The 25,501-nt window shown below is 39.4% G+C and overlaps 1 protein-coding gene across 7 annotated transcripts in view; it reads right to left on the bottom strand.

The window, feature by feature from the left end:
* The window catches only part of stxbp5a (syntaxin binding protein 5a (tomosyn)), a 260,924-nt gene that overhangs the window by 113,207 nt on the left and 122,216 nt on the right, over positions 1-25,501 (bottom strand). For all 7 annotated transcript variants that reach the window (XM_061929527.2, XM_061929526.2, XM_061929525.2 and 4 more), the window contains one exon: positions 5,022-5,156. In XM_061929527.2, the coding sequence (XP_061785511.2) occupies positions 5,022-5,156 (135 nt within the window). The remainder of the gene's footprint in view (positions 1-5,021; positions 5,157-25,501) is intronic.

Consider the following 25,501-nt stretch of genomic DNA (forward strand, 5'->3'; position numbering starts at 1 on the left):
TGTAGTGTTTTAGGCATTGTAATGTGAGAGAGATACATCCCCCTCCTTATCTTATCAGTGTTGGAGAAGGGGGAGGCATTCCTTTCTGGACAGGGTGGGAGCTGTTTTCGTATTCAATAAATTGTTAGACCAATTCGAGATGCCGGTATGACCGCATTGGTGTGGACTGATCTCCTAAAGCTTTAGTAAAACTTGATAACATTCCTATTCTGTCTTGATGGTCCTTCTTACTCAGCATATGTGTCATCCAAAGAACTTGGGATTGACCGGTGATTTAAATTCCCTGAGAGGGAGACTGGTCAGACGCAACACCATACAAGCTTTTTAGAGGGTCCGTGGTCAAATCAACGCATATGTCAGCCCTAAGTGTATACGTGAATGGACAGACAGATGCTTATATTATATGTGTAGAGAAACCCATCTAATCTACTTCAACTACATGAAAACATGTTGTCCCTGAGAGTATTCCATTGTAATAGTAATGACACAAATCCATCATTCCAACAATGAGAAATGCTTTTTTTAGACCAAGTAAAGTTACCGTATTTTCCGGACTTTAAGCCGCTACTTTTTTCCAACGCTTTGACCCTGCAGCTTATAAAACGGTGCGGCCAATTTATTTTTCTTCGCGAAAGGCTATAATGCTTTGTATTTAACTAACAGTTTTCATCATACACCGACAGAGACACTGAAAAAGTGTGTTATTGTTTGTGCTATGGCACCATCCTGTAGACGAGTTCGCCCGCTGCAAGTGCTGCAGGTTAAAAATGTACTTCTTGTTTCGTGCCTTGAGTCGAAAGTATAACCGTCCATAGCGTTTCTGCTCGAAAGGATTCTTCATTCATCACTCAGCAACGTTTGTAAGTTTCACAATATATCTAAAACAATTCATATTTACTAAACCGTCCCGTGTGAGATGTATGCAGGAGTGTTTTAATACACATTTGTACGTGCTATCATAATGTAATCAAGCTACCGCTGTTAGCATTAGTGAATATGCTAAAACTAGAGATGTCCGATAAAATCGGACTGCCAATATTATCGGCCGATAAATGCTTTAAAATGTGATATCGGAAATGATAGGTATCGGTTTCAAAAAGTAAAATGTATGACTTTTTAAAACGCCGCTGTACGGAGTGGTACACGGACGTAGGGAGAAGTACAGAGCAGTTGCGTCTCCCAGTCATACTTGCCAACCCTCCCGATTTTCCCGAGAGACTCCCGAATTTCAGTGCCCCTCCCGAAAATCGCCCGGGGTAACCATTCTCACGAATTTCTCCAGATTTCCACCCAGACAACAATATTGGGGGCGTGCCTTAAAGGCACTGCCTTTGCGTGCCGGCCCAGTCACATAATATCTATGGCTTTTCACAAACACAATTTAATGCAAGGCATACTTGGTCAACAGCCATACAGGTCACACTGAGGGTGGCCATATAAACAACTTTAACACTGTTACAAATATGCGCCACACTGTGAACCCACACCAAACAAGAATGACAAACACATTTCGGGAGAACATCCACACCGTAACACAACATAAACACCCCCCCCCCCCCCCCCCACCTAAACCTCGTCATGCTCTCTCAGGGAGAGCATGTCCCAAATTCCAAGCTGCTGTTTTGAGGCACGTTAAAAAAAATAATGCACTTTGTGACTTCAATAATAAATATGGCAGTGCCATGTTGGGATTTTTTCCATAACTTGAGTTGATTTATTTTGGAAAACCTTGTTACATTGTTTAATGCATCCAGCGGGGCATCACAACATAATTAGGCATAATAATGTGTTAATTCCACGACTGTATATATCGGTATCGGTTGATATCAGAATCGGTAATTAAGAGTTGGACAATATCGGAATATCGGCAAAAAAGCAATTATCGGACATCTCTAGCTAGAACGTTTACAAGTGTCTGTGTTAGAATTATTAACTTACACTGGCATTATTTTTGTATTGTTTCAGTTTTTGTAAATTCACCAAAACGTCACAGTAGACATATTGAGTCTGTTCAGCTAATTTAAGAGCTGGTGGGTTCATGACGATGACTTCTGTTTTGTTTGATCAGCCCTTTTACTGCCGTGTGGCAGGCGCCGTTAGGAAACAATTAAGTACGTAAATAATCATTGACACGATATTTTGTACCGATTATATGTGGCTGAATTATGTCAAAAAAAAAAAATTCTTCTAAAAATTGGTCGGTGCGGCTTATTAGTGCTCTAAAGCCCGGAAAATACGGTAACGAGTCCCCTTAAAACTCATCTCTACCTTTCTATGCGTCCTATCTATCCTCTATCTGTCTTCCCTTTGCTACAATGGCAAAGCTTCTCCATCAGCAGCACACAGAGATGCACGTCTCTCCCCCACGCCCCCACTGCTCACTCTCAGCTCCTCTCCCCCGCAGCTCAGTCTAGGCAACGTCTGCGTGTACCGTACACTGATCTTGGCAGACACCTGTTCCAACCCTCCTCTGCTATTCCCTCTTGGTGCACACATACTCGCACAGGAGGGGGGGACGTGTGAAGCAAAACGCTCCGGTGAATAATTGAAGTCTCAACAGCAGGGAAATAACATGGAGGCTGTCAAGCTGACAGATCCATTGAAGGTGGAAAGTCTGATACTGTACCAGTAAATGATTTACTCACTTTTTGAGCACTTAACAAAATTATGTGATCGCCATTGCCGATTAATGCCTTTTGTTCACAAATGCCAATTACCTGTAGCAGCTAATTATGGGTCTCCATAAACCAGGGATGTCAAACTGGTTTTCATTGAGGGCCACATGGCAGTTACGGCTGCTGTCGGAGGTCCGCTTGTAACAGTGAATAATGTATGAATTTGACTCTGGATTTCATTATTAATTTTATAAATTATTTTAAGTACACTGTCGATTTTACAGTTAAAACTTTACAATTACAAAATTCTACTGTAAAATATAGTTGGGTTTTTTTTTCCAACATTTTACGGTAAATGGAAAAACAGTACCACTGTTTTTGCAGAAAAAGCTGGCAGCTTAGTGGGCCAGAATTTTTGTGTTAAAATTTAAATAGATTTTTACAACATTATATTGGTAATGGAAAAACAGTACGAGTTTTTTTTTTTTATTCTGGCAACTTAACTGCCAGTTTTTCTACCGTAAAAACAAATGTACCGTCTTTCCAGTTACAGTAATACGCCGTTAAAAACTCCAACCGCAGATTTTACAGTCAAAAACTGCCAGCTCGGTCAACAGAATTTTAATGCAAATAACAGTAGGAGGTTTTTTTTTCAATTTACAGTAATGTAAAGAACAATGTAAAATGTATTGTCATTTTTATTAATTTGATGGGTAGTATGTTGTAAAGTTAAAAAAAAGTATTTATTTTTATTTAGACAAAAACATGTTTGGAAAGTATGATAATATACTGTAATGTTTGTTGCAATATTGGGTACTATTAAAGTTTAAAAGGTATGCAATTTCCAGCAGTACATATATTTTTGTGTCAAAATGGAAAAAATCTATTACATTTAGTGAGAAAACAATTGTATGTAATGAAAGAAAACAAAGAACTAGTTTAAATTAAAGCTGCAAGCAGCGTTGGTCGGGCCCGCGTATTTGGCAGGTGCTAGTCCTAAGTGTCCCAATACTTTTGTCTACTTTTAGTGTGAAGTGTCCCAAGACTTTTGTCTAGTGTACCTACCTTGTCTGCATTGTGTGGGCATGCTGGTGCTTCCTGCTTTTGAGCAGCCATCTTAAAAAAACAGCACCGCAGGAGCATCAGTGCAGCGGGTCTTTGAAGGGTCATAAAATCAAAACCGGAGCAGGTATCACAACTATTTCGCCAACTTTTAATCAGAAGGGTTCAATCTCTCTCCTGTGTTAGTTTGAAGTCGAAACAACAAACGCGCTCAGAGGAGATAATTTTTTAAGAAAGGTGACCGGTTTTTACAAAAATGTTGTGTTGAAGGGGGAATAGCAAACTTCCTGTATATTTTTGCTGGGGGTTGTCAATTTATGAAATGTAGGTCTAAGTGAGACCTACGGAGAGGTTTTTGTTTCATGTCTCTCCGACCTTCCCAGTGTGAGTAACAGGCAGTTTTGTAATTTTTTTCTTCCGAGGAGCAGTTTTTTATCAGTTTTATTCAAAAATTGCTGTAGAGCACAATTTTTAGATTTGAGGTTAGGTTTTTTCATTAGATCACAGTTTTAGCCAGTCCTGATGTGTGTGTTCAGTTTGGTGAGTTTTGAAGCATGTTAAGAGGGTGAAATTACAGCTCAAAGAGGCAAAAGTGACTGTTTTTAGTACTTTTTTGTCTTGAAGGGGGAATTGCCAACTTCCTGTTGATTTTAGCCCGAAGACATACAATTATGAGAACTAGGTCTAAGTCAGACCTACATAGAGGTTTTTGTTTCATGTCTCTCCGACCTTCCTAGTGGGGGTTACAGGCAGTCTGTTTTTTTTTTTTTCTAGGGGGCGCTAGAGCGCAATTTTGAGTTTTGGGGTTTGGTTTTTTTATTAAAAGACAATTTTCGCAGGTCTTGATGTGTGGGTAAAATATGGTGAGTTTTGAAGCATGTTAAGTGGGTCAAATTAGTGCTCGAAGAGGCGGCGGAAGAATAATAATAATAAAGAATAATAATAAAACCTTAGAATAACAATAGGTCCTTATGTCCCATTGCATAAGGACTCCCTGTGGGAGTCCTTTTGCAATGGGCCATTGCGGGCCCTAATAATGTGTTGATATTGTTAATCCAACAATAGCATTCACCATGAGTAAAGTAAAAAATGTACAGTAAATACATCGGTGATCGGTGTTGGTATCGACCAATCTTACTCATGGATGATTGGTATCGGACTCGGCAGCAGAGAACATTGGTCGAAACATTCCAATTAATAAGAAATGTGAAATAGTGATTATGCAGCATCCCACACAGCACTTAGGCCAGTCAATAGGCCGGTTTGTTGCAACGACTTTGATTCCCGCCAAGTTCAAAGCATCGATCTAAACCCTAATAATGGGCAAAATCTGATGACACTCACAGTTCAATGGCTTTATTCCACATGATGACGTAGCCTGAGAGCATAAAGGACTCCACGTTGACGATGTGGACGTTGCCCCGTTCCGTGCCGATGTACAGCCATTTACTCTGGAAGGGTAGGTGGCAGAAGGTTATCCTGCCGAGCAAAAAGGAAAACACACAAGAATGCAGAGGTTAGAGCTAAGACGCAAAGGACTAAAAATATATTTTACTGGTGACCCATAATCCTCCTGTTCCAAGACTTTTAGAAGTCTAATGAGAACTCATAAAGCATTCATCTTCCCAGGCCTTTCTTCATCCGTTTGCTCTTTCATCCATCCTCCCATTCAACCTGCAGACCGTCACAGGAATAATAATGTGGCACCTTGGTCATCTGGATAGCTTCATATTTCAAGGTTATATTGCCCCTGCAGTTATCCCTTTGTATCTGGAGCCACACTTACAGTCTTAGAAGTGGGGGCACTGGGGCCCAAACCTAAGCACAGGGGATCCCTGGGTTTTTGTAAAGTTGTAAGTTTTTTTCCTAGCATTTAAATATATAAATTGTTTGAAAAAAAAAAAAAAAACAGCGTAACACATTTTAATACAAAACTAATCTGGTCGTGCAAGTTCAAGAATAAGACTGCTTGAATCAAATTAAGGATGTCTAACTAGCAACCCATCCATCCATCCATACATTTTCTACCGCTTGTCCCTTTTGGGGTTGCCGGGGGTGCTGGAGCCTATTTAATTTGTCAACAAAAACAGAATACAATGATTTGCAAATCCTTGTATATAACTTATATTAAATTGAATAGACTGCAAAGACAAGATATTTAATGTTCGAACTGAGAAACTTCATTTATTTTTGCAAATAATCATTAACTTAGAATTTAATGGCAGCAACACATTGCAAAAAAGTTGGCACAGGGGCATTTTTACCACTTTGTTACATGGCCTTTCCTTTTAACAACACTCAGTAAACATTTGGGAACTGAGGAGAACAATTTTTGAAGCTTTTCAGGTGGAATTCTTTCCCATTCTTGCTTGATGTAAGCTTAAGTTGTTCAACAGTCTCCGTTGTGGTATTTTAGGCTTCATATTGCGCCACACATTTTCAGTGGGAGACAGGTCTGGACTACAAGCAGGCCGGTCTAGTACCCGCACTCTTTTACTATGAAGTCACGCTGTTGTAACACGTGGCTTGGCATTGTCTTGCTGAAATAAGCAGGGGCGTCCATGATAACGTTGCTTGGATGGCAACATATGTTGCTCCAAAACCTGTATGTACTTTGCAGCAATAATGGTCCCTTCACAGATGTGTAAGTTACCCATGCCTTGGGCACTAATACACCCCCATACCATCACAGATGCTGGCTTTTGAACTTTGCGCCTATAACAGTCTGGATGGTTCCCTTCCTCTTTAGTCCGGAGGACGTGCACAGTTTCCAAAAACAATTTGAAATGAGGAGTTTTTTGAAACATGTTGCAGGCATCAAATTCCAAATGAGCTAATATTTGCAAAAAATAACATTTTCCAGTTCATACATTAAGTATTTTGTCTTTGAAGTCTATTCAATTGGAAATAGGGTGAAAAGGATTTGCAAATCATTGTATTCTATTTTTTATTTACGATTTACACAACGTGCCAACTTCACTGGTTTTGGGTTTTGTATAAGTATAATATAAATTTAACTTTTTCATCTTACTGCCCAAAACTGGGATGCGTTTAAAGACACGCGATTAAAGTTAGAAACAGAGATGTCACTAGCTTTAAAGGACAGGGGGAGATTTAACTCCCAGGAGATGCACTAACAATAATAAAATATAATCATGATTGAGATTGATAGATAATTCCGTGTAAATATCAGCTGGTCTCCTTCGGAGGTAGAGGAAAAGTCGTCAGATTTATAATCATATATAACATAAGTGCATATTGACAGATTATATGATCATTTAAACTTATATTTGGGACACTTCATATTAAATTTATTGGCAGTATTGTATATTTAAAAAAAAATAAAAAAATAAAAAATCTTTTCAATGCTAATCCCATTTTTTTTTTTTAAACGAAGAAAGGATTTTAAAGGCTGCTTTCAATAATTAGCTTTTTAGCGCACGTAAACATACCAAGTGTGTAAGGGGTGGCAACATTGGGTTTAGGATGAGATGGGGGTCCTTTAGGAAACGTGTGTATGGGGGCCCAGAATGTGGTACTGCGCCTCTGTACGGCAACCCTGATGGGTTGTGCTAGCGTATATGTAGGGAGTCAGCAACCCGCAGTTCAAAAGCCACATGCGGCTCTTTAGTGGCACCCTGGTGGCTCCATGGAGCCTTTTAAAAAATGCATGGAAATGGAAAAAAAAATGGGGTGAAAAATGTTTTTGTTTTAATATGGTTTCTGTAGGAGTACAAACACGACACAAACCTTCCTATTTGTTAGAAAGCCCACTGTTTAATATGTTTGTGGTTCACTGATGAGAGTATTTGGTGAGTGCCGTTTTGTACTACTATTTTCAGCGGCCCTTGAACTCACCATTGTGTGGACTGTGACTCAACAATTTGTTTTCCTGTATAACTTTATCCAACACTGCCACAGAAAAACGTGTTTATGCCACTACTTTGTCTCATTTTGTCCACCAAACGTTTTATACTGTGCGTGAATGCACAAAGGGGAGCTTTGTTGATGTTATTGACTTGTTATGGAGTGCTAATCAAGAATATTTGGTCACTGCATGACTGCAAGCTAATCAATGCTAACATGCTATTTAGGCTAGCTGTATGTACATATTGCATTATTATGCCTTGTTTGTAGGTATATTTGAGCTCATTTAACTTAGTCCTCTGTGTATTTAGTTTATTTTTGTTTCATGACACATTACCTGTATTTAACATTGGCTGCATTTCTGATAGTTGTTTGCATGCTATGTTGTTCCAGACCAAAGCAAACGTTACCCAGCTTGCAAAGGTTGTAATAAATCCATTAGAAGAAGACGGCCTGTTGTTTCCTTTAACTTGCACACATACATCTATACCTTTGGCCATTCTAAGACAGTCATTTCCAGGAGTTATCTCACCCTCTGAGAAGTTGTACTAATGTTTTCCAATGTTGTAAAAAATGTGCATAATAAATATTACATTTCTGTCAACGAAGATTTGCTACAGCCTGCGACACAGTCATTTTGATAGTTGGCTAATATAGCTAATTAGCCACTTACATCACGTGTTGCCATCATTATAACACTTAAATTAGTATTAAAATTTTTTGCGGCTTCAGGCCGAATTCTTTTTTGTTTTTTTGGTCCAATATGGCTATTTCAACATTGTGGGTTGCCGAACCGTGGTATATGTAATACAGACAAATGGTCAATGATTTATGGACAATTAGTTGACGCTCGGGTTGCATGATGGCTATAATTTGGTACGTTCCCAAGATGCACGAAAGCTGAGGAGGCAAAGTGAAGGTAAAATGTATTTAAAGGCTCTGATAAATAGGGAAGGCTATGCAAAAGGATATTAAACTGATCAAGGTATAAATTAGGGTTGTACAGTACCCCGGTATAGGGATGATGTTCGAAAACCGGTTCTCCCGATTGTTCGATAAGAAAAGAACCGATTCCATGGATTCGAATCCTTTTTTGAGAAACGGTTCCCGTTATCGAAGCCACTATAGTAAAGAAAAATATTTGGTTCTTTTTTCGAATCCCTGGGAACAAACCCGTCACAGTCACAGGAAATGACGTAGCTCAGTCATTCGGCGGCAGATACAGAAGCAGCAACAACAATAGACCGGAAAAAACGCTCGAGGGCATGGCTTCACTTTACTAAGAAATACGACGAGGAAACGGCTAACTGCAATTATTGCCAGGCTTCGCTTTCCTGTAAGGGGAACAGTACAACAAACATGTTGAAACATGTTCAGGCCGTACATAATCTGAAGGTTAGAGAAACGTGTCGTGTCTTCGACACGTGGAGAAGCAGTGACAGAGATGACGAAGCACGCCCCTCTTCCTCTGCTTCAACCTGCAGTCCCAGTGATAGTGCCGGTGAGTAACTAACGTTAACTGTTGCCGGTTAATTTCCATATTTGCTCACTTGTAGCCTTTAGGCTAAAATAACGTTACCTCTTATGTCAACCAGGACTGCAGTAATGTTAGCTAGACTAACGTTACCTAAGCATAGTCAGTGGCTAACGGTAACGTATGATAACGTTAACGGTATCTTGTAGCCTACACCACTTCAGAGTTTGCAGGTCTGTCTAATAAACTAGTGCTTGCAAGATGTGAATTAAGATAATGTTAACGTTATCCTATTTCAGATGATGACATTCATGACAGCCAGAGTGACCAGGGCAGTGTTTGCTCTGTAGCACAGAGCGTTAACCCATTTACCATAGCGAGGTATAACGCAGAGCGCAGCAAGATGAGTGAGGAGGAGAGTAACAACATTACTCGCAAGCTAATGAGAATGATGGTGAAAAATCTCCTCCCCTTCAACTTGGTGAACACAGACGAATAAAAGTAGGTTAATAAATGTATTTTGCTGACATGTAATGCAGCAAAAAGTAAACAACACCATTACTCTGAGATTTGTTTCAAATGTAAAGTGCTGTACAATACAAATTAATGCAGGATGTTCCCTGCATGTATTTTTCTTAGGTGGCCCACTTAAAGAGGCATTTAACAGTCAATATTTATTTATTTTATAAAACAATTTTTTTGGGTAACAGTCAATATTTATTTATTTATTTTATTTTATTTTTTTCTTAAAAAATAAAAGTGAGCTTTTGTCAAACCAAGTATTGTGTGTTTTTTTCCATATACAACAACCTATCTGGATTCGATAAGAGAATCGATAAGGAATCGGTTCGAAAAGAGGATTCGATAATGGCATCAAAATCGATAATTTCTTATCAAACATCATCCCTACCCCGGTATTAGTATAGTACCGCGATACTCATGAATCATATTCGGTATTATACCGCCTCTGAAAAGTACCTGTCCCCCCCCCTCCCCACGCCCCCGTCTTCGTCACGTCATGACATCGCTGGTTTACGAGCAGACAAGCATGTTTTCTACCAGTTGTCCTTCATAATTTTGACAAAATAATAGAATGGAAAATGACACAATATGTTACTGACTACGTCAGCAGACTAAATTAGGAGCCATTGTTTTCTCACTTACTACTAAAAGACAAGTTGTCTTGTAAGTTCACTATTTAATTTAAGGACAAACATGCAATAATAAACATATGTTAACATTTGTTAAAATAAAGCCAATAATGCAATTTTTTGTGGTGCCCTTTACTTAGAAAAGTATCAAAAAGTACCGAAAATATTTTGGTACCGGTACCAAAATATTGGTATCAGGACAACACTAGTATAAACAAAACAGAATGCTGGAGAACAGCAAAAACTCACGGGTGAAAACGTGCAGCAGGAGACGCATCCACAACTTAAATAGCCGTAATTACATCATGAAAACAGCTGCGAGGAGAAGACGCTCAGAAGTGGGAGTGAAGGTGCTTGCAGTAACACGCAAACAAAACAGGAAGAAAGGCCAAAATATGAGCGCTAAACCGGAACTAAAACACTAAACCCAGGAAAACACCAACAAACTCAATGCAAGGCATGATTGACGCGACAGATCATGACATAAAGAGGATTTTCTTGGTGGCGGCCATGTTTTTCCAAAATATTTTACAAACATATATAATTGTAACTTCCCTAAATTTACGGAGGGTATTTTGTCAAGTGTATTGAGTTGTGTGAGCATTTCAACTTGACTTATCCTTACGGATCAGTGAGTCATTTATGGTGGCATTTTTAGGTCAATGAATGAAAGATGAGCACACATCCTGATTGACGGAGAAGTGAGGAGAGGAAGCCACAAGAAGATAAATACAGACCTTTGCAGTTGGAAAGCATTCGTGTCATTTTCTGGGTGTTTGCGTCAGTGCCTATGATCGTTTTGTGTCAGTGTGTTCACACCTGCCGTGATGGGCGCGTGTCTGCTGAAATATCTAGCACGCAGACCAACACACACAAACCCAGACCCACACCCACACACACACACACACTCACACACACTTTGGCAGTTGGCAGCTTGCAGGCGGAGAGCCAAACGCTGGGGATGACCAATGCCTGCCACACAAATTCGAGAATATTGCGCGTTAATTGTGGAGAGAGTCATCATTTTCTAAACACACAGCTTTGTTTGATGGATGATCCTCCGAGGAGCACCGCAACAAACCGGGTGATGAGCTTGTTTATTGAGTTAGTAGTCAGCAGTTTGGATAGTTTGACCCTAAATGTCCAAAACTGACCTTTTGATGTACCAACGAGATCTTATTTGTTATTGTAATTAGGAAATTAGGAATCCCAGCAGATCATAGCAGCCTCCTAGACAATCCGAAGCAGTAAATTACATAGTGCTTAAAACTCATTTGTATACGCTAGCCTTTAAATAGACCCTCCTTTTAGACCAGTTGATCTGCCGTCTCTTTTTTGCTCTGCCCTCCTCTTCTGCGTGGAGAGGTTATTAGGTGACCACAGATGAATCGCTAGCTGTTCAAAGTCGGGACCCGGGGTGGACCACTCATCTGTGCATCAGTTGGGGACGTCTCTGCGCTGCTGACTTGTCTCCACTCAAGATGATCTCCTGCTGGCTCCACTATGGACTGGACTCTCACACTATTAACTAGATCCACTCAACGTCCCCCACATCTGCGTTCCCCTCCAAGGTTTCTCATTGTATCCCATTGGGTTGGGTTTTTTCTTGCTCTGATGTGGGATCTGAGCCGAGGATGTCCTTGTGGCTTGTACAGCCCTTTGAGACACTTGTGATTAAGGGCTATATAAATAAACTTTGATTGATTGATTGATTGATTGATTGATTGATTGATAGTGGCTGTGAGCACCATAGCCATATGCAATTGTGCACTTTGTATGGCAGCTACTGGCCATACATTTTCAAAAAAAATGTTTCTTAACATACAGTAGTTAAGGTTAGTTATTTTTTCTTTATGTTGTTCAAGCTACTGCACTACTAGGGCAGCACGGTGGAAGAAGGGTTAGTGCGTCTGCCTCACAATACGAAGGTCCTGAGTAGTCGTGAGTTCAATCCCGGCATCGGGATCTTTCTGTGTGGAGTTTGCATGTTCTCCCCGTGACTGCGTGGGTTCCCTACGGGTACTCCGGCTTCCTCCCACCTCCAAAGATATGCACCTGGGGATAGGTTGATTGGAAACACTAAAAATTGGCCCTAGTGTGTGAATGTGAGTGTGAATGCTGTCTGTCTATCTGTGTTGGCCCTGTGATGAGGTGGCGACTTGTCCAGGGTGTACCCCGCCTTCCGCCCAATTGTAGCTGAGATAGGCTCCAGCGCCCCCCGCGATCCCGAAGGGAATAAGCGGTCGAAAATGGATGGATGGATGGATGGATGGAGCTACTGCACTACTAATTGTGTTGTTAAAACATAGCTAAAGTTAGTTTAAGTCTGTGTTTTCTAATAATCTACTCAAACTGCCGCTTCTTGCTTAATACTGTACATACCCCCGTGTGAGCGGCACATGCGAGTGAAGTGTCTTGCTCAAGGACACCACAGTCGTGACTAGGGTGGTGGAAACCGGAATCTAACCTGGGACACTCAAGTTGCTGGCACGGCCGCTCTACCATGTGAGCCACGCTGGCACATGAGCATAATGTCACTGAAGTTTGCTCATGTTTTTCTTTCTTTTTCTCAAAACTGGCAACATCTGTCATGCTTTTTTTTTTTTGGCAATGTGTCGTTAAAGCTCACTTAGTTTTTTTCTTTATTATTGCCAAGCTGCTGCACCTACCATGAAATTACAGTATGTGTTGATTTTGGTAATACATTTTTGTATCTAAACGTAACTTTTTTTTCAATCTCTCCTGAAACCTATGACAGTGTCCTTGTATTTCAATAAAAAAAATAGCCATTCTGCCTTTTTTGACCACAAACTAATATAATATTTTAATATTTTACTCACTCCATTTTTTTTTTCAAGCTGCTGCACCTCTTCTGGAGGCTTCTGACAATTTGCTTGTACAGTAAATTTATTAGAATTGATACATTTTGCCTTTTTTTTTTTTAAATCAGCTAAGAGCTATTTTAGGACTTTTGGTGTTTTACGCCTCCATTAATCTTCTTCTGCACTTCTCCTGAAGCCATGTGACAGTTTGCTTATACTGAAGGAAAATTGATTCCTTTTTTTATTTTTTTTAAACAACAGCTACTGTAAAAGTAATCTTTGGCCGTTTTATGCTTCCATTGTTTTTTTCTTCTGACAGTTTGCTTTTACAGTACTTTTATGAAAATAGATTCATTTTACCTTTAAAAAAATTGTCAAGATTTATCTTAAAGTGTTTTTCCCCCCTCCATTATTAAGCTGCCTCCTCTAAAGCCCTCTGGCAGTTTGGTCACTAACCTCCCTGCAGCTAGTTATTCAATGTCCCCACTTAATTTTGCAAAGGCTCCTGGGTTCCCTGTAACAAAGGTCCCCCCTTACGACATTTTATCAAGAACTTTTTTTTTTTTTTAAATATGCGTTTTCTGCCATTTCCGGGTTTTGTCGGGACTCCTGATGAGGTTTTGAAACATCTCCTTCGACTACAGGACCAGTATTGTGCTGTTGAAGCAAGACAGTTTTTCAAAATTTTTGCGTGACATTTTAGCGAAAAAAAGTTTTCGAAAAATACACATTTTCTGCCATTTTAAGGTTTTGTCGGGACTCCTGATTAGGTTCTGAGACATCTCCTTCAACTACAGGACCAGTATTGTGCTATTAAAGCAAGACAGTTTTTAAAAAATGTTTACGATATTTTAGCAAAAAAAAGTTAAAAAAAAAAAAAAGCATTTTCTGCCATTTTCGGGTTTTGTCGGGACTTCTGAAGAGGTTTTGAGACGTCTCCTTCGACAACAGGACCAGTATTGTGCTGTTGAAGCAAGACAGCTTTTTTTTCTTTTTTGTGTAAGAGTCCCCCTTATGACAGTTTAGCAAAAAAAAGTTTTAGAAAAATAAAAATTTTCTGCCATTTTCAAGTTTTGTCGGGACTCCTGATGAGGCTTTGAGACATCTCCTTCAACTACAGGACCAGTATGGTGCTGTTGAAGCAAGACAGTTTTTTATTTTATTTTTGTGTAAGGGTCCCCCTTATGACAGTTTAGCGAAAAAAAGTTTTCAAAAAATACACATTTTCTGCCATTTTCGGGTTTTGTCGGGACTTCTTATGAGGTTTTGAGACGTCTACTACAACTACAAGACCAGTATTGTGCTGTTGAAGCAAGACCGTTTTTTTTAAATTTTTGTGTAAGGGTGCCCCCTTACGACATTTTAGCAAAAAAAAGTTTTCGAAAAATATACATTTTCTGCCATTTTCGGGTTTTGTCGGGACTCCTGATGAGGTTTTGAGACATCTCCTACAACTAGGGAACCAGTATTGTGCTATTAAAGCAAGACAGTTTTTAAAATGTTTGTGTAAGGGTCTCACCCCCTTACGATATTTTATCAAAAAAAAAGTAAAAAAAAAAAAAGTATTTTCTGCCATTTTCGGGTTTTGTTGGGACTTCTGATGAGGTTTTGAGACGTCTCCTACAACTACAGGACCAGTATTGTGCTGTTGAAGAAAAACATTTTATTTTTTATTTGTGTGTAAGGGTTCCTCCTTTGCGACATTTTAGAAGAAAAATGTTTTAGAAAAATATACATTTTGTGCCATTTTCGGGTTTTGTCGGGACTCCTGATGAGGTTTTAAGATGTCTCCTTCAACTACAGGACCAGTATTGTGCTGTTGAAGCAAGACATTTAAAAAAAAAATGTGTAAGGGTCCCTTATGACATTTTAAAGAAAAAAAGTTTTCAAAAATTTTTAAATTTTCTTCAATTTTCGGGTTTTGTCTGGACTCCTGATGCATTTTTGAGACGTCTCCTACAACTACAAGACCAGTATTGTGCTGTTGAAGCAGGACATTTTTAAAATGTTTGTGTAAGGGTCCCCCCTTATGACACTTTAGCAAAAAAAAGTTTTTTAAAAAATGAAGCAAGACAGTTTTTTGTGTAAGGGTCCCTTATGACATTTTAGCGAAAAAAAGTTTTCGAAAAATATGCATTTTCTGCCATTTTCGGGTTTTGTCGGGACTCCTGACGATGTTTTGAAATGTCTCTTTCAACTACAGGACCAGTATTGTGCTGTGGAAGCAAGACAGTTTTTTTCAATTTTTGTGTAAGGGTCCCCCTTACGACATTTTAGCAAAAAAAAGTTTTCGAAAAATATACATTTTCTGCCATTTTCGGGTTTTGTCGGGACTCCTGATGAGATTTTGAGACGTCTCCTTCGACTATAGGACCAGTATTAGGCTGTTGAAGCAAGACAGTTTATTTTTTATTTTTGTGTAAGGGTCCCCCTTATGACATTTTAGCGAAAAAAAGTTTTCGAAAAATACACATTTTCTGCCTTCTTCGGGTTTTGTCGGGACTCCTGATGAGGTTTTGAGACATCTCCTACAACTAGGGAACCAGTATTGTGCTATTAAAGCAAGACCGTTTTTAAAATGTTTGTGTAAGGGTCTCACCCCCTTACAATATTTTATCAAAAAAAAAGTTAAAAAAAAAAAAAAAAAGTATTTTCTGCCATTTTCGGGTTTTGTTGGGACTTCTGATGAGGTTTTGAGACGTCTCCTACAACTACAGGACCAGCATTATGCTGTTGAAGCAAAACATTTTTTTTTAATTTTTGTGTAAGGGTCCCCCCTTTATGACATTTTAGAAGAAAAATGTTTTAGAAAAATATAAATTTTGTGCCATTTTCGGGTTTTGTCGGGACTCCTGATGAGGTTTTGAGATGTCTCCTTCAACTACAGGACCAGTATTGTGTTGTTGAAGCAAGACATTTAAAAACATTTTTGTAAGGGTCCCATATGACATTTTAAAGAAAAAAAGTTTTCAAATTTTTTTAAATGTTCTTCTTTTTTTGGGTTTTGTCTGGACTTCTGATGAATTTTTGAGACGTCTCCTACAACTACAGGACCAGTATTGTGCTGTTCAAGAAAGACATTTTAAACAATTTTGTGTCAGGGTCTCTCCCCCCTTATGACATTTTAGCAAAAAAAAGTTTTCGAAAAATATGCATTTTCTGCCATTTCCGGGTTTTGTCGGGACTCCTGATGATGTTTTGAAATGTCTCTTATAACAACAGGACCAGTATTGTGCTGTTGAAGCAAGAGTTTTTTTTATTTTGGGTTAAAGTTTTCGAAAAATATAAATTTTCTGCCATTTTTGGGTTTTGTCGGGACTTCTGATGAGGTTTTGAGACATCTTTTACCACTACAGGACCAGTATTGTGCTGTTGAAGCAAGACCGTTTTTTTTTTATTATAGTGAAATTTGTTTTTCAAAAAATCTAAATTTTCTGCCATTTTCGGGTTTTGTCTGGACTCCTGATGAGATTTTGAGATGTCTCCTTCAACTACAGGACCAGTATTGTGCTGTTGAAGCAATACATTTTTAAAATTTTTGTGTAAGAGACCCTTATGACATTGTAAAGAAAAAAATATTTAAAAAAAATATTAATTTTCTGCTATTTTCGTGTTTTGTCGGGACTCCTGATGAGGTTTTGAGACGTCTCCTACAGGACCAGTATTGTGCTATTGAAGCAAGACATTTTTTAAACTTTTGTGTAAGGGTCCCTTTACGACATTTTAGCAAAAAAAAAAAAAAGTTTTTAAAATGAAGCAAGACAGGTTTTTTGAAATTTTGTGTATGGGTCCCTTATGACATTTTAGCGAAAAAAAGTTTTCGAAAAATATGCATTTTCTGCCATTTTCGGGTTTTGTCGGGACGGCTGACAAGGTTTTGAGCCGTCTCCTACAGGACCAGTATGGTGCTGTTGAAGCAAGACATTTTTAAAACTTTTGTGTAAGGGTCCCTTTACGACATTTTAGCAAAAAAAAAAAAAAGTTTTTAAAATGAAGCAAGACAGGTTTTTTGAAATTTTGTGTAAGGGTCCCTTATGACATTTTAGCGAAAAAAAGTTTTCGAAAAATATGCATTTTCTGCCATTTTCGGGTTTTGTCGGGACTCCTGACGATGTTTTGAAATGTCTCTTTCAACTACAGGACCAGTATTGTGCTGTTGAAGCAAGACATTTTATTTTTATTTTTGTGTAAGTGTCCCTCCCCCTTATGACATTATAGCAAAAAAAAGTTTAAAATTTTTTTTATTTTTTTTCTGCCATTTTCGGGTTGTCAGGACTCCTGATGAGGTTTTGAAAAGTCCCCTACAACTACAGGACCAGTAGTGTGCTGTTAAAGCAAAACAGTTGTTTTTAATTAATTTGCATTAAAATAAATTAATTGCACTTTTAAAATTAGATTTCTTTTTCTTTTTCTCAAAGGACCTTGTTGCTGTGAGGTTTGATTGATTGATTGAAACTTTTATTAGTAGATTGTACAGTAAAGTACATATTCCGTACAATTGACCACTAAATGGTAACACCCGAATAAGTTTTTCAACTTGTTTAAGTCGGGGTCCACGTGTGACGGTCATGTGACCGCCTGGCTCTGTTTGATTGGTCCAACGTCACCAGTGACTGCATCTGATTGGTGAAACGGAGTCAAACGTCACCAGTGACTGCATCTGATTGGTGAAACGGAGTCAAACGTCACCAGTGACTGCATCTGATTGGTGAAACGGAGTCAAACGTCACCAGTGACTGCATCTGATTGGTGAAACGGAGTCAAACGTCACCAGTGACTGCATCTGATTGGTGAAACGGAGTCAAACGTCACCAGTGACTGCATCTGATTGGTGAAACGGAGTCAAACGTCACCAGTGACTGCATCTGATTGGTGAAACGGAGTCAAACGTCACCAGTGACTGCATCTGATTGGTGAAACGGAGTCAAACGTCACCAGTGACTGCATCTGATTGGTGAAACGCAGGCATGCACAGATCCTACTTTGAAGGTCTGTCTGACAAACCAAAACAAACAAAGCGTGCATTAACAGATCGATAGCAGCGCTAACCAGATTTCTGAGATAAAATAAATTAATTGCACTTTTAAAATTAGATTTCTTTTTCTTTTTCTCAAAGTACCTTGTTGCTGTGAGGTAGCAGCGCTAACCAGATTTCTGAGATAGGCAACATTTCTTACAAATGACTAAGTGCAGTTCGTGCACCGACCCCAACTTCTCTCCCATCCTCTCATCCAGTGTTGCCAACAAGAGTCTGCATCTGCAGAGGCTTCCTGCGAGGCCAGGAGGCTGATGGAGCATACTACGCCAGAGTGACTCGGCAGGATTTCTTCCTTCTGCCTCCTTCCGTGGATCAGCAGTGCAAACCAACAGACTGACTCACAGCTTTCTGGCTGAGGTGCAGTCTGTCTCTCCTTCTCCCTCTCTGAATGGATGCCAAATCTGGAGGGCTTTCTGCATTATGGCCTTCGCCAATTCACTCAAATCTGATCACGAGAGGAACGGACAGAACCTTCTGTCGGCGGTGCTACCTCTCTACCTGGCTGTGTGATGTCACAGTATGGTTACCTGTGGTAGCGGGTTAGCACTGCTTCCTTTTAGCCATCTTCGACTGCATAGTTAAGGTTTAGCCCTGAAACGCAGCAGCACCCTGCTTTTTGTTCAGAATCCGTTCCAAAGGCTCAGTTAAAAACCGACACAGTTTTTCCCATAAGAAGTAAGGCAAATCCAATTTTTGCATTCTAAACACCCAAAATATGAACATTTTATCCATTATTATTATGGTTTTACATGCAGCTATGACTGTGAAATTAACATTAATGTCTAATTAAATGGATGAAAAAACATTTTTCTTATCACTTTTACCTATATTTTACGGGGACATATAATGATTTTTTTCTACAAAACCCAAAAACCAGTGAAGTTGGCACGTTGTGTAAATCATAAATGAAAACAGAATACAATGATTTGCAAATCCTTTTCAACTTATATTCAATTGAATAGACTGCAAAGACAAAATATTTAATGTTCGAACTGAGAAACGTAATTTATTTTTGCAAATCGTCATTAACTTAGAATTTAATGTCAGCAACACATTGCAAAAAAGTTGGCACAGGGGCTTTTTCACCACTGTGTTAAATGGCCTTTCCTTTTAACAACACTCAGTAAACGTTTGGGAACTGAGGAGACCAATTTGTGAAGCTTTTCAGGTGGAATTATTTCCCATTCTTGCTTGATGTACAGCTTAAGTTGTTCAACAGTCCGGGCCTCCGTTGTCGTATTTTAGGCTTCATATTGCGCCACACATTTTCAATGGGAGACAGGTCTGGACTACAGGCAGGCCAGTCTAGTACCCGCACTCTTTTACTATGAAGCCACGCTGTTGTAACACGTGGCTTGACATTGTCTTGCTGAAATAAGCAGCGGCGTGCATGATAACGTTGCTTATTTCATTTTTACAGTGGTAAAAATGCCCGTTTCAACTTTTTTGCAATGTGTTGCTGCCATTAAATTCTAAGTTAATGATTATTTGCAAAAATAAATTAAGCTTCTCAGTTCGAACATTAAATATCTTGTCGTTGCAGTCTATTCAATTGAATATAAGTTGAAAAGGATTTGCAAATCATTGTATTCTGTTTTTATTTACGAAATACACAACGTGCCAACTTCACTGGTTTTGGGTTTTGTACATTTAAACACTCCCTTGTGGTGTACATCAGTGGTCCCCCGAGAACCGGTGCCGGTTCGTGGCACATTTGCTACCGGGCCGCACAGAAATATTAATTAATTTATAAAGTACCGCATTTTCTGCGACTTAACTTTCGCCTGTTCCATTAAACACACCAATAATCTTGTTAATAGATGTTACAACTCCTGATAGGAAGGTGCCGTTTGTTATAGTACATTAATGCACATTAATAAACATATACATTGGTAATGTGCCAGATTGTAGTCAAAGGCTAATTTCCATCTACAGGGTCATTGTGTATAGCAGGGGTCCTTAACCTGTTTGACCTCAGGACCCAACTTTTTCACTACAGAGGGACACGGGGACCACTTCAATATTAACACTGAATTAGTCATCTCACTCTTGCTTTTGATCATATTCAATAATTATATCTAACCTACTTACAGTTTACTACCTTGTCAAATGATATACAAGCATATGTTAATCACAAAGATTAATAATAACTTAACAAATAAACCTTAGGATTAGGTCAGGCTGATTAGAAAAAGAAGCACTAACCAAATAAACAATACAATTACATACAATATGTATTATGTTATGCTAAAACAAATAAACAAAATTACCGTATTTTCTGCACTATAAGGCGCACCGGATTATAAGGCGCACCTTCAATGAATGGCCTATTTTAAAACGTTGTTAATATATAAGGCACACCGTGTTATAAGCGCATAGAATAGATGCTACAGTAGAGGCTGGGGTTACGTTATGCATCCATTAGATGGAGCTGCGCTAAAGGGAATGTCAACAAAACAGTCAGATAGGTCAGTCAAGCTTTATTAATAGATTACAAACCAGCGTTCTGACAACTCCGTTCACTCCCAAAATGAATAAACAGCTGTTTTATTATTTTCCCCGAGGTAAAGTCAGTGACGTGGTGTTTTGTTTATCTTTTAACAACAGCAAGGTATAACATGTAGTGCAACATTTATATCACATAATGGAGGGGAACTTTTCCTCGATTCAATAAACACGTAAAAAACAGTGATACTGTTACGGTAAATCAAACGTTAGTGCAATCACAATATAGTAACACTCGAAATAGTGCAGAGCAATAACAATATATCAATAACTCAATGTTGCTCAAACGTTAATGTCACACAACACAACACACAAAATAAACATGTAAAGCTCACTTTATAAAGTTATTCCTCATCCCCGAATCCCTCGCATTCTTCTTCTTCAGTGTCCGAATTAAACAGTTGGGCGGATACGGCATCCAACATGCCCGCTGCTGCTCTATTCCCGTGTTCTACTGCGTGACTGATCGCCTTGAGTTTAAACTCTGCGTCGTAAGCGTGTCTCTTAATAGGAGCCATTTTGGGGTCTTTACATAAACACACAAATGGAAATGAAACGTCATATATCCCAGCATGCACCGCGCGCTTCTTCTACGGTAAGCAGCCGCCGACTTCATTTTTCCCCGAAGAAGGAGCGCTTAGTAGAAGAAGGTCTCATAGTTGCGAGACCTGTTGTGGCTCAATATTGGTCCATATATAAAGCGCACCGGATTATAAGGCGCACTGTCAGCTTTTGAGAAAAATTGAGGTTTTTAGGTGCGCCTTATAGTGCGGAAAATACAGTAATAATATGTTTCTTAACTAAACAAATCAAACTACAGCTTTACCACTTTAGTCATAATTTTTGTGCATAAGAAATTTCTCTATGACATTAGTGCCATACTTATATTGTAATTTTTGCCACAAGTGGTTGAAAAGTGTATTATAACTAAATACCGCTGCGGCCTATACGGACCACAGCTGAAAAAACAGATATATTACAATCGAGGGGGCGCTTGCGGCCCAAAACTGGGCCCCGGCCCTATGGTTAAGAAACACTGATATATAGTATATGCCATCAACGTGCCAGGGACCATCTCTTTGCAAAGAAACACGCCCAGGTCTCCCACTACTTCAGTTTTATGGTGAGTGGATTTTTCACGCTCAGTTTTTATCTGCCACATGTGGAAAGTCGGTCCGTGAAATTAATGCATACATTAAACTGGTCCCTGGTGGAAAAAAATTTGGGGTCTACATAACATGTAATGGTGGGTCTATGGTCAGAATTTTGCATGGAATATTTTTTACAGACTGTTTTCAAGTCGCTTTTAGAACGTCTCTTTCGGATGCGCCGTTTTGTGAGTGGTGTTATTTTCGTGCCTCCACTTCGACTGCGTCTTCTCCCCGTCATCTTTATTGTAGTTTTTAGCGCTTCCATATGGAGTTTACTGACAGATTTAAGCAAAAACTATACACTACTTTGTATTAGAAATGGCAACAGCGGAGGATGCATGTGCATGCATGAGCCAGTCTGCCCCACAACAAGAGGATAGAGAAAAAGAAGGAGCTTATTGACTACAGCGTCTGACTACAAGGGCGGACTCTCACAAAGCACTTAAAGGGGAACATTATCACAATTTCAGAATTGTTAAAACCATTAAAAATCAGTTCCCAGTGGCTTATTATATTTTTCGAAGTTTTTTTTTTAATTTTACCCATCACGCAATATCCCTAAAAAAAGCTTTAAAGTGCCTGATTTTAACCACCTGTCCATTTTCCTGTGACGTCACAAAGTGAAGCCAACACAAACAAACATGGCGGAAAGAACAGCAAGCTATAGCGACATTAGCTCGGATTCAGACTCGGATTTCAGCGGCTTAAGCGATTCAACAGATTACGAATGTATTGAAACGGATGGTTGTAGTGTGGAGGCAGGTAGCGAAAACGAAATTGAAGAAGAAACTGAAGCTATTGAGCCATATCGGTTTGAACCGTATGCAAGCGAAAACGACGAAAACGACACGACAGCCAGCGACACGGGAGAAAGCGAGGACGAATTTGGCGATCGCCTTCTAACCAACGATTGGTATGTGTTTGTTTGGCATTAAAGGAAACGAACAACTATGAACTAGGTTTACAGCATATGAAATACATTTGGCAACAACATGCACTTTGAGAGTGCAGACACCCCAATTTTCATCAATTAATATATTCTGTAGACATACCCTCATGTCAGCAGGCCAGGGAAGCTAGGGTCGATATTCTTCTCTTGATCATCTTCGGTGGCATAAGGGACGGTGTGAGCCAAGACATCCAGGGGGTTTAGCTCGCTCGTCTGCGGGAACAAACTGCCGCCATTGCTTGCCGTGCTACCGAAGCCCTTTGTCCCTGAATTGCTCACACACCCCGGCAGATTCAATGGGGGTCTGGCGGCAGATTTCTTTGACTTTATCATTGGAAATGCATCTGCTTTGAGTGTCGCAGGATATCCACACATTCTTGCCATCTCTGTCGTAGCATAGCTTTCGTCGGTAAAGTGTGCGGAACAAACGTCCAATTTCTTGCCACTTTCGCATCTTTGGGCCACTGGTGCAACTTGAATCCGTCCCTGTTCGTGTTGTTACACCCTCCGACAACACACCGACGTGGCATGATGTCTCCAAGGTACGGAAAACAATCGAAAAAAACGGAAAATAACAGAGCTGATTTGACTCGGTGTTTGAGAAAATGGCGGATTGCTTCCCCATGTGAAGCCACGTTGTGATGTCATCGCTCCGAGAGCGAATATTAGAAAGGCGTTTAATTCGCCAAAATTCACCCATTTAGAGTTCGGAAATCGGTTAAAAGAATATATGGTCTTTTTTCTGCAACATCAAGGTATATATTGACGCTTACATAGGTCTGGTGATAATGTTCCCCGGTACATTTCTACCATATATGGAGACATCCGCTGATGTAGGGCTGGGCATATATCCAATATACTCGATATATAGCGTGTTTGTCTCTGTACGATATAGAAAATGACTATATCGTGATATTCGAGTATATGTTCTTTTAGCTGCGGGCATTACACTGCAGGCGTTTCTTACTCTTTCTTGTCTCTGTTTCTCACAGAGACGTAAAACAAGCGCACCTTCTTACATACGTCACATACGTGCAACGTCAAACGCCCTCGCGGAGTAGAAAGGTCGGCATGGTAACGTTAGCTGTTGTGCTAGCGGTGTGGTGCGAGTGGTAATACGAGAGGGAGAAGGTGCGAATCTGGTAACAAATGAAGGAAGAATTCATTCCCAAGAAAAACAGCACGGGATCCATCGTCTGGCGGTGGTTTGGCTTCAAGCGGGAATATGTTCAACAATTATGCGGCAAAAGCGTTGCAACAAAAAGTAGCACCACTGCTAATGTAGCATCATTTGAAAAGTCACCCGCTAGAGAAAAAGGAGTGCTTGAAACTCCGCATGTCAACATCTCCGGCCGGTGCCACACCAACAAAATGCCGAAGCAAATATTTCTAGATGAACACCGTATGAAAAAAAAAGTCAACAACAGAAGGAGATAACGTCCGCAGGAACCTACCACATAGCGAAGGACATACACTATTTTATTTCCCATTATGCAGCTCATTTTTATTTGACAGTTATTGAAATATCTTGTTTGACATCATGCACAAAAGTGCACTTTATCTGTTTTAAACTATTGTAGTGGCGTTCTGTACAAAAAGTACACCTTAATTTATTGTTGTTTTGATAAGTCATCTTAGTGACATCATGCACAAAAGTGCACTAATAGCTTGTTTTAAAATGTCTCTGACAATCTTGCACTTTCTGTTTTAGAAATGACATGAATGTTTGTGCCACTGCTTAATAACTGTTTAATAAATACACTTTTGGTAAATTGACTTAGTTGTGATTTCCCTCTCTGCATGAAAGTTTAAAAATAGCATATATTAATGCAGTAAGAACAAGAATGTTTTAATGTAGACACATAGAATCATCATACTTGTCACACCTGGGTGAAGTCTTGTCTGGGTTTCGTCTGTTGTCATGTTGTCTTGCCATTTCCTGTTTTATTTTGAAAGGTTAACTCTCCCTCTCGTTTCAGGTCACTTGCCCTTCCTCCTGTTTCACTGGTCTGATGTCTCTCCTGATTGCCTGATTGTTCCCACCTGTGTCACACTCCCTCATGTGTATAAATGTCTCGTCCTCCTCTTGTCTTGTGCCAGAGTGTCTCGTTACTTCATGTGCGTACCTCCAGCGTTCCCTTGCCATAGCATTGTCCACAGCCACAGCCACGTTTCTTGTATCTTTTTTGGATCCGTGGGAGTATTTTGATTTGTAAGTTTTCTCAGGTAAGATTAGCTTCCTAGCATCACCTCCATTGGAGCGGTTTTTGTTATACTTAGTAGTTTTTTGTTCATAGCCCCTTTTTCCCTCCGTAGACGGAGCGTTTTTGAGTTATTGATATTTTTGTTAGTTTAGAGCTCAGGTCAGTTGTGTTTTTATAGCCTGTTTATTTCTCCTGTTTTGGACCCCTTCCCTTGTGCAAATAAATATATTGTCTTAAAATCCTGCATCTGTGTTCAGAGTCCTGTTCTGGTCGTGACAATACTGCTGTGATTATATGCATCAAGTGTTCATTCAAGGCTAAGGCAAAATATCCAGATATATATCGTGTATCGTGATATGGCCTAAAAATATTGGGATATTAATAAAAGGCCATATCACCCAGCCCTAAAGCTGACGTCACAATTTAGATAGACATCACTAAAGGGGCAAATTCCAAACAGCTTGTTTGGAGGAAGTATGAAAGATTGTAATAGTATTTTTCATCTCCATTATCAAAATACTGGGACTTGCAATCTTCTTTGGTCCCATGGTGGATTATTCAGCAGTTGTACCAAATAACAAAAGCACAGAGAACAAACTGTGTTTCAAGTGTGTTAGTGTAATGTTTGGACCCACAATGATCAAGACACTATCCGAACACCGG

Source organism: Nerophis lumbriciformis, linkage group LG34 (genome assembly GCF_033978685.3).
Source record: "Nerophis lumbriciformis linkage group LG34, RoL_Nlum_v2.1, whole genome shotgun sequence".
Taxonomy (NCBI): Eukaryota; Metazoa; Chordata; class Actinopteri; order Syngnathiformes; family Syngnathidae; genus Nerophis; species Nerophis lumbriciformis.